This window comes from Rissa tridactyla, unplaced genomic scaffold (genome assembly GCF_028500815.1).
Source record: "Rissa tridactyla isolate bRisTri1 unplaced genomic scaffold, bRisTri1.patW.cur.20221130 scaffold_33, whole genome shotgun sequence".
Taxonomy (NCBI): Eukaryota; Metazoa; Chordata; class Aves; order Charadriiformes; family Laridae; genus Rissa; species Rissa tridactyla.
In genome coordinates this window covers 109,131-118,273 of record NW_026529545.1, presented here as the reverse complement: position 1 = coordinate 118,273, position 9,143 = coordinate 109,131, and the positions used below count along the sequence as shown (strand labels likewise).

The following is a 9,143-nucleotide window of genomic DNA, read 5'->3' as shown; positions in this document are numbered from 1 at the left end:
GACCAGGAGTTTCCTTGAGGTTTTCCTGCAGGAATATGCTGAGCAGCTCCTCTGCGTTACGAGTGGATTACAGATGAGGTAACTAGTGAATGGCAGAAGCTGTAACCCCTTTCCCAAATCCCCGCTGCTGTGGAGCAGGGATGACTCCTTGGGAGCCCACAAGCAGAGCTCTGCTCCTCACGGCACACTTGGCCAGCAACAATGAGAGCTCCAACAAGGGCAATGCAGAAAGCTCCCGCAAAAAAGGACACGGGCAAAGTGTGTTTCCGCAGCTGGGGTTTGGAAGGGCAGGCAATGGGAAGAGATTTGCTCAGAGCTGTCCTGACTTGTGAGTGGGCTTTCCTCCTTTGGCAGTACCTCGGGAACAAAGGGATGCGATGTCCAACGGCAGCTCCATCACCCACTTCCTCCTCCTGGCATTCGCAGACACACGGGAGCTGCAGCTCTTGCACTTCTGCCTCTTCCTGGGCATCTACCTGGCTGCCCTCCTGGGCAATGGCCTCATCATCACTGCCGTAGCCTGTGACCACCGCCTCCACACCCCCATGTACTTCTTCCTCCTCAACCTCGCCCTCCTCGACCTGGGCTGCATCTCCACCACTCTGCCCAAAGCCATGGCCAATTCCCTCTGGGACACCAGGGCCATCTCCTTCTCGGGATGTGCTGCCCAGGTCTTTTTCTTTGCCTTCTTGATCTCAGCAGAGTTTTATCTTCTGACAATCATGTCCTACGACCGCTACGTTGCCATCTGCAAACCCCTGCACTATGGGTCCCTCCTGGGCAGCAGAGCTTGTGTCCACATGGCAGCAGCTGCCTGGGGCAGTGGCTTTCTCTATGCTCTGCTGCACACAGCCAATACATTTTCAATATCTCTCTGTCAAGGAAATGGCCTAGACCAATTTTTCTGTGAAATCCCCCAGATCCTCAAGCTCTCCTGCACAGACTCGGACTACCTCAGGGAAGTTGGGCTTATTGTGTTTGGTGCCTGTTTATTCTTTACGTGTTTTGTTTTCATTGTGGTGTCCTATGTGCAGATCTTCAGGGCTGTGCTGAGAATCCCCTCAGAGCAGGGACGGCACAAAGCCTTTTCCACGTGCCTCCCTCACCTGGTCATTGTCTCCCTGTTTATCAGCACTGCTGTATTTGCCTACCTGAAACCCTCCTCCATCTCCTCACCATCCTTAGATCTGGTGCTGTCAATTCTGTACTCGGTGGTGCCTCCAGCAGTGAACCCCCTCATCTACAGCATGAGGAACCAGGAGCTCAAGGGTGCCCTGAGGAAACTGATTGGACATTTTTCAGCAGCCATAGACTGTGTACCTTCCTCTGCAAAGGATTCCCTGTACCTGGTGTGACAAGCCTTCACTATTCCTCCCCTCCTCCTTAACTTTTCACCTCTCGTCTGTGACACAAAATATTTCTGTAAATGAAGAGTCAGGCGCTCTGTGTGTTTAAATAAAATACATGAACCAGCTAACACTTCCTTTTCTGAGACCCATCAGCAGCAGGGCTGAATGGATGGGAAATGAGAAGACCTTTCTGGCTGCAGCAGCCTGGGGCAGGCTGTCCCAGTGCCACTCTGTCACTGGGGCGGCAGGAGCTGCCTGAGGGTCCCCAGGGCCAGGGCTCTTGTACTGGGCTGGGGAGAGGGGATGGCACAGAGGGGCTGCAGACCCCTCAGAATATCCTGGGGAGGAGGACACAGGGGCCCACTGACTGCCTTTTCCTTGTGCCCAAATGCCCCCCATCTCTGGGGCTGACCCTCCTCTGCCCCCCAGCAGCTGCGGTGCCCTTCAGAGGGGCTGTGGCTGTGGAGTGAGTGCCCAGAGCTCTGCAGCACCCTGGGGCAGGCTCTGCTGTTGGGCCAGCGCAGACTGGGCTGGGATGGAGAGAGGGCAGGGGAGGTGGCAGAGCTTGGAGGGAGCTGGGCTGGGCTGGAAAGTGCCCAGGAGGGAAAATCCTCGGAGTACGGCTTGTACCGTGTGACCATGCGGGGTGAGGGCTCACACCAGAGTGTTTGTGGTGCAGAGCCAGGGCTTGTGGAAAGGATTAAAGCCAGGCAGGTGCAGGAGAGAGGAGGCTGGTCTGTGCCCCTGGTGGCATGGACAGCCTTTCTTACCCACCGGTCTGTCTCACCGACCGTTTCCAGCACTGGTTGCTCACCCCAGGTTTACGGGTGAGTGCGACTGCGAGGCCATCTCCATCCTCCTGCTGGGCTCAGTACCTGGATCAGGGGAACATCCAGCCCTGCCCGGGCTCTCTCCTGGCCCAGACCTGGAGCAGGGCTGTCTGCACAGCCCCATGTGGGACATGGCTGGCACTCGGGAGGGGTCGGGTGCTGGGGGAGCTTCCAAAATATGATGCTCATGGGGAGGTGGGACAAAGACGACTGCCCAGGTGATGGTGCTGAGGGCCTTTTACCCACCCCTGAATGCACACTACTGTGTGGTGTGCCTTCACAGCAGGGCTGTGGGGCCGTGCATTGGGCTCCTGGGGTAGGGACAGGTCATTGAGAGGGACCATGAAGCAGCTGCCCAGAGGTGACAGCAAGGACAGGTTACACAGAAGGAATTTATAAATTGCCTTTGTTGTGGAGGTATGCTTTAGGGAACAGCAAAGCTCGCCTGGAGTTGGTGGCTGTAAGAAGAGTGAAGAGCAAGAAGAGGAGCTTTGGTCGCTCATGAGAGACCAAGGCTGAACATGGAAAATGCAGGGCGGCTGCAGAATGGGGAGGGGGATTTCATAAGAGCAGACACAGGTGCGGCTGAGGGACTCAAAGGCTTCTTTGCCTGAGTCTTCACTGAAAAGGTCTCCAGTCCTTTGTGACCAGGGAAAGGGTTCAAGGAGGAGGAGAACATGTGTCAGCAAGAACCTCAGGAAATGCAGGAAGGGCCAGTGCCAGTTTCTGCCCCTGCAGGGGACTCACCCTCTATCACTGAGCTCCTCTTCTCTAGCCCAGGAGAAAGCATGGTGGGAAGATGCTGAAGAACCTTTCCACCTGATGGGTGCAGGAGGTGATGTACTGATAATCCCATTGCCCCTCACAAGCCCACCCCCTGGCTGCTCCTGTTACCATCACTACAGGTGTAAGGTGATCAGCAGACTGATCTTGTCTGACTGACAAGAGCTTCAGCCGCAGACTTTACTGTTCAAGAGGGTTGTGGTGGGTGACCCTGGCCAGCAACTAAGCACACACCAGCCACTCGCTCACTCCAGCCCCAGCACAGAAGGACACAGGAGAGACATTATAGGGCATGACTTCTCCCTTTGGTCTGCTTGGTCCCTAACGGCACACGGCAGTCCAAGGCAAACTGAGAAACAGGAAGGCGGCCTTGATGCTGTGCAAAGCCCGGTTGAGAAGCAGCTAAACCTTCAGTGAGTTATCAGCCATGTTTCAGTCACACATCCAAAACACAGCAGCGTACAGGCCGATATGAAGAAAATGAACTCCATCCCAGCCAGACTGAGTAACGGTAGAGCTGGGAGAGTTGAGTCCATAGACTAAGGCCATTAGATCTGCATGAATATATACGTATGTATATACCTGACAGGGGAAAGTGGTGGCAATTCATTGGAACCTGTAAGATGTGGGCATGGCATAGATGGTCTGGAATAAGGGGTGGATAATGTCCTGGTTGCGGCGGGGACAGGGTTAATTCTCCCCAGGACACAGGTATTCCATGCCATGTGAGCCATGCCCACCCTGAGCTGCCGGGGGAGGGGGCAGGACATCTCCGCTTGGAGTGGGCTGGGGGGCCTGGGTCCGATCCGGGAGCGGCGGGGAGCGTGGGTTCCGTAATCGTGTTTGTACATCCCTCTGTCTGTGTCATTGTTGTTGTTTTCTTGTTCCCTTTGCTGTTCTGTGAAACTGCCTTTGTCTCAACCCAAGAGTCTTGCCTTTTTTCTTCCAATTCTTCCCGTATTGGGAAGGCCCGAGTGAGCGGCACGTGGTTCTTCGTTGCCGTCTGAGGCTAAAGCATGACAGTGGGCTTTTGGAGTTGCTGATGAACTTCTTGGAAAAAGGGACAAATTAGGAAGAGCGGAGCACTCCTGCTGTGCAGAATGGCTAGGTCCCAAAGAGCAGCTGTCAGCGTGGCACAGAGATCAAGAAACATTCCTGTGTTGGGAGGAGAGGGAGAAGTGGCTACATGGCCCTGCTCGCCCCATCACCCCCATGGGGCTGGTCCCACCACATCGAGTCCCAGCATCAGGTTGTTCTTGTCTGCTTCCACCTTCGCCATGAGGGCGTCCACTCGGCGGTGGGATGGGTGACAATGGACAATGCAGCGTCCCCGTTGGTAGGTGGCTGCGGGGGGCGGGGCATCGCCTAGCAACAGGGGACGCTGCCTTGTCCCTTGTCACCCCTCCCGTGTTGGTGTGACCACTCCGCTGCGAGGAGCCAGCAGAGAAGGAGGAGGAGGAAGAAGAGGAGGAAGAGGAAGAGGAAGGCTTCAAGTTCCCATCCCTTCCAGCCATCCCGGGCCCCCCCTCAGGCAGAAAGGTTCCCATCCCCCTCAGGTGCCTCCATGGCTTTGGGCAGGGCAGCAGCCATGGCCCAGCTCAGCCTGTACCAGCTGCTGGACGAGGCCATCGGGACGCCCGAGCTCGGGGCAGTCAACTTCATGGCGCTGCGCAGCCTGCTGCTCGCCATGCTCGGGCACCTGGGCCTGCAGGACCTGCCTGCCCAGAAGCAGGGGGACAGCCTGACCCTGCTCTGGGAGGGGGACCAGCCTGCAGAGGCACCCCCTGTGCTGGAGAAGGAGGGCGACAGGGCCCAGGACAGGGGGCAGCAGCCCCAGGAACCGGGGCAGTGGCTGCCTGGGAAGGACTTGCTCCAGGAGAGCACGAGCAGCCCCCCGCTGGCCTCCGTGGCCACCGACGTGGGCTGGATGAAGGACAAGATCAAAGCCAATGAGAGCGGCATCTCCAAGGTAGAGGCTCTTGCCCATCCCCTGGCTGCTCCCCTGCACGACACCCCATCCTCCGGGGTCCAGCCGCCGTTGTGCTGCCCTTAGACCAAGGGCTGGTATAAGCCTGAGCTGAGGGTGGCACGTGGGGCTTCAGTGAAGGAAAGGGGTGAAGTCTTGGGGAGGAAAAGCTGGGGCTGAAATGCTGCTCCGCTTGCTCTGGGTCTTCCCCACGTTGCCGTCAGCGGGTCCTGGTGGGGCCGATACCCAGCGAGTCCCTGGTGCCCTTGGCTCCCTTGGATGGATGCTCGGCACCCTGGAGGTCCGGCCTCACCACCCTCTCCAGCCCTCTCTTCCCCGCTCCTGACCTTCAGCCAGTGCCGCATCCACTCCTGGGGCAGCTGAGAGGCTCCATCAGCACCTCATGGGCCTCATCTCCCACCGCTTCCCAAGGGGTAAAGCCGGCACTGGTGGGGACCGGAGAGGGGCTGCAGCGGCTCTTTGCCCTTTGGATGGGCTGCAGGGATCTCACTGGGAGCCTGGCAGGGGCAGCGGGGCTGGGGGCGTCCCTGCTGAGCTGGGCTGTGCAATGGGCCCCCCCGGGGCAGGGGTGGGGGTCTCTGGGGAGCTGCTGCCCCATCTCAGCTCTTGAAGATGTGATGGATGGGACGTGCTGCCCGCGCTGCCCTGCCAGCCTGGCACTGCCCCCCGGCTCTGGGCAGGCCACAGCGGCGGCAATGGTCCTGGTCCCCAGGGACCCTCTCCTGGGGCTCACCCCCACCACCCCTTTCTGCCAGGCCACAGCTCTCTCCGAGGAGCTCCTCCAGGAGATGGGCGCAATGAAGGAGGCGCAGTCCCACCTGGAAGAGGAGCTCCGGGCGATGCAGGAGGCCCTCGGCTTGGTGAGCTGCTGCCAGTGCCCCGAGAGGGAGCTGGACCCTCACCCCCTCCCTGCCCCTCTCCCCATCACCACCCCAGCCCCTGCCCCGCGGCCATCAGCCCTCCCTGTCCCCCAGCAGGAAGGGCACCAGGAGGGCAGAGTGGGAAGGATGTCCCAAGGAGGGCAGCAGGGCAGCTCAGCCACCCCCACCCAGACCTCCCCACCCTCTGCTCGCCAGCACGGCCCCAGGGAGGGTACAAATGGGCACCGCTGCCTGCAGCTCAGGCTGGGGCGAGAAGGAACTGTGGCCATCACCCAAAGGGATGCTCAGGCGCTTTGGAACCAAAGAGCCATCAAAAAAGACACCTGGGAGCTGGGAAGGAGGGCGAGAAAGCTCTGCCCCCGGCACCACAGCCACAGCCCCCGGGCACAGCCCTTCCCAGCGCCCCTCTCTCTTGTGCCCAAGGCAATGTGGGGATGCTCCTTTGAAATGCGCTCCCACAGCCAGACTGGTGTCCCTGTCCTCTCCCTGCTCCAGGGGAAACTCCAGGACGCCGCCAGCCAGCTGCCAGGCCCCGGTCACAAGAAGTGTCGTGGTGAAGGATGGCCGCGGGGGGTCCTGGATCCTGCACTGAGACAGGAGGTAGTTGTGTCCCCAGCTCCCCTGGGGGGACCATCCCTCCTGTGCTGGGGCATGGTCCATGGGTGGTGGGTACTGGGCAGTGATGCTGGGGGGTCCTGTCCCCGAGGGGGCCGTCCCTGCCAGCTACGTGGCCGGGCTGAGCCCTTGATGCCTTCCTTCCCCAGAAAAGCCTGAAGGAAATGCGGAGCCTCAGCCCAGTCCCGGAGGAGGTGCGCAGCATGGTGGGCTGGGAGGTGCTGGGGGGTGGCTCGCCTGGTGGGCAGCGAAGCAGAAGGGGGAGGAGGAGGGGGCAGATGCCAGCATTTGGCACTGTGAGATGGTTTCCAAGTCCCGCCGGGGGCTGCTGCTCCTGAAACACCAGCGCAGCCCCTTGGGCTGGGAAGCGGGTCTGGGCAGCAGGCCTGGAGCACCGAATGCCCTTGCTGGAGAGCAAAAGGCCTCGCTGCCGTGGCCCGGGGAGTCAGGGAGGGTTTGCCGCTCCCCAGGCTCGACTGCTCAGACGCTGCCGGCCCAGAGGCCAGCAAAGCACTAAGGGGGCTGGGGAGGTTGCGGGAGGCTGTGGCCGTGGGCCCCGGGGCTCTGTGCGGGGGGGGCAGCCTTTGCCTTGGGGCTCTCGTGGTGTCCTTGAGTTTGGCCCCGGGAGGCGGTGCCTTGGAGACAGGCAGTGGGGACATGGCGGGGGGGCCTGGGCTCTGTCCTTGCCGCTGCATGGCTGCCTGTAACCCTGCTCCCCTTGGCCTCCTCTTCCCAGGAGGGCAGTGGCAGCCTTTCTTCCCCCACCGAGTCCCCCCAGGCGGACGTGGACACCCAGCACGGGGCAAGCTCCGTGCCGGGGACGGAGGAACCAGGGCCACAGCCTGTGCCCAGCACAAGCAAGGGGGCTCCCGGGACACAGCCTGGCTCTGAGGAGACGCAAGCAGGGACACACAGAGCACCAGTGAGCCCTGAGAAGGCGGCAGGCGCTCCTTCAGATGGGAAGAGCATTTCTGATGCCAGTGCCACAGCCCCCAGGATGCAGCCAGGGTCCCCTGGCACTCAGAGCACCACACAGGGGACGGAGCCAGGGTCCCCCAGCACCCAAATCACCACCCCGGGCATGCAGCCAGCGTTCCCTGGCATCAAGGCCACCAGTCCAGGAGAGAAGCCAGGGTCCCCTGGCACCTGCACCGCCACCCCAGGGGTGCAGCGAGGATCCCCCGGCACGTCCCATTTCCAAGAGCCAGCAATGCCCTGGGGTTCCTCAGCCTTCAGCAGTGCCTCTGGCCATGGCATGGAGACAGTGGAGGCTCTCGGCCAGTCTGGGCAGCTTGGCCACCCGAAGGAGCAGGTGGCCCACCCGGAAGCCACCAAGTCAGACTACGCCGAGCGTGAGCAGACGCACCTGCTCTTGCCGGAGGGAGGTAGGAACCCTGAGGGGGCTGGTGGGGGGTGTTTAGCGTGGGAACACCCTGGGCTGGGGGCTCATCGTGCTCAGAGGCTGGCCCCAAGGGCGAGACCCCCTCACTGACAGCATGTCCCCTTGGACCATGTCCCTCTAGATGACAACAGCATCGCCCTCCGGGGTCAGGTGTCCTCCCTGCAGAGCCTCGCCAGCGAGCTGCAGGAGGTGAAGGAGAAGGTGAGCTGGTGGCAGTGCCCGAGGGGGCTGCAGGGATGCCAGGGGGGATTTGGAGATGGAGGGGGCAGCCAAAGGGCCCCCCCTGCAAAGGGACAGCACGGGGTGCCATGCCCTGACTCTGCCACCACCGCCGTTCCCAGATCAGGCAGCTGGAGGATGCCCTTGGAAAGTCGTGGGTGGCTGGAGCGGACTGGAGAGCAGATGGCAGCGACCAGATCGCCCTGCAACTGGGGTAAAAGGACGGGAGAGGGTTTGCTACCCCATGGGGCTGCAAGGGAGCGCAGTGGCTGGGAGCATCCCAGTCTGGGGGGCGAGGGACACCCCCCTGAGTGGCCCTGATGAGGCTAAGCCTGCCTGTGCACCCATCTTGCTGGCCAGGTCCATGCTGCAGGAGGCAAAGCAAGAGGCGTTGGAGCTGAAGGAGCTGGGACTGGAAGACTTAAAGCGAAAGTTGTTGGAGCTGAAGGAGCTGGGACTGCAGGAGTTAAAGCGAGAGGTGCTGGAGCTGAAGGAGCTGGGACTGCAGGAGTTAAAGCGAGAGGTGTTGGAGCTGAAGGAGCTGGGACTGCAGGAGTTAAAGCGAGAGGTGCTGGAGCTGAAAGAGCTGGAATTCCAGAAGATAAAGTGTGAGCTGAAGGAGCTGGGAGAACACCAGGACATGACCGAGGCCACGCTGAAGCAGCTGGTGACAGAGGTGGCCCAGCTGATGCAGGCTCAGGTGAGGTCTAGGGGGAGTGCTCCCACTGCCCGCCGGCTGGGTGGGGGGGTCCTGGCAGGGTTCCCGGCCACGGCCCCTGGCCGGCTGCAGCCATCGAGCCTCCACAGCACCTTGGCTTGTTGGCTGCATCCATTCCATCTCAGAGCCGATCCCTTCTCCCCTTCCTGCAGCAGGACAAGCTGAAGGCGAGGGAGAGCGCAGGGCAGGAGCAGGCAGAGGCGCAGGCAGCATGCCCTGCCTGCTGTGGGGACACCGGAGCGCAGGTGGGGCAGCTCCTGCAGCGCTACGAGAAGCTCCAGGAGGTGGTGGACTCCCTAATGTCCCGGCGGGCAGTGGGCAAGGTGCCGAGGCAGCTGCCGAGGCAGAGCCAGGTAGGG

At 61.2% G+C, this 9,143-nt stretch overlaps 1 protein-coding gene across 1 annotated transcript; it reads left to right on the top strand.

The window, feature by feature from the left end:
* Positions 1–377: 377 nt before the first annotated feature.
* Positions 378–3,090, top strand: LOC128903418 (olfactory receptor 14J1-like). The gene is made up of 3 exons (XM_054187428.1): positions 378–1,288; positions 2,752–2,779; positions 3,085–3,090. Exons 1-3 carry the CDS (start codon positions 378–380, stop codon positions 3,088–3,090), a joined length of 945 nt encoding a protein of 314 aa, XP_054043403.1.
* The last annotated feature ends 6,053 nt before the right edge of the window (positions 3,091–9,143 follow it).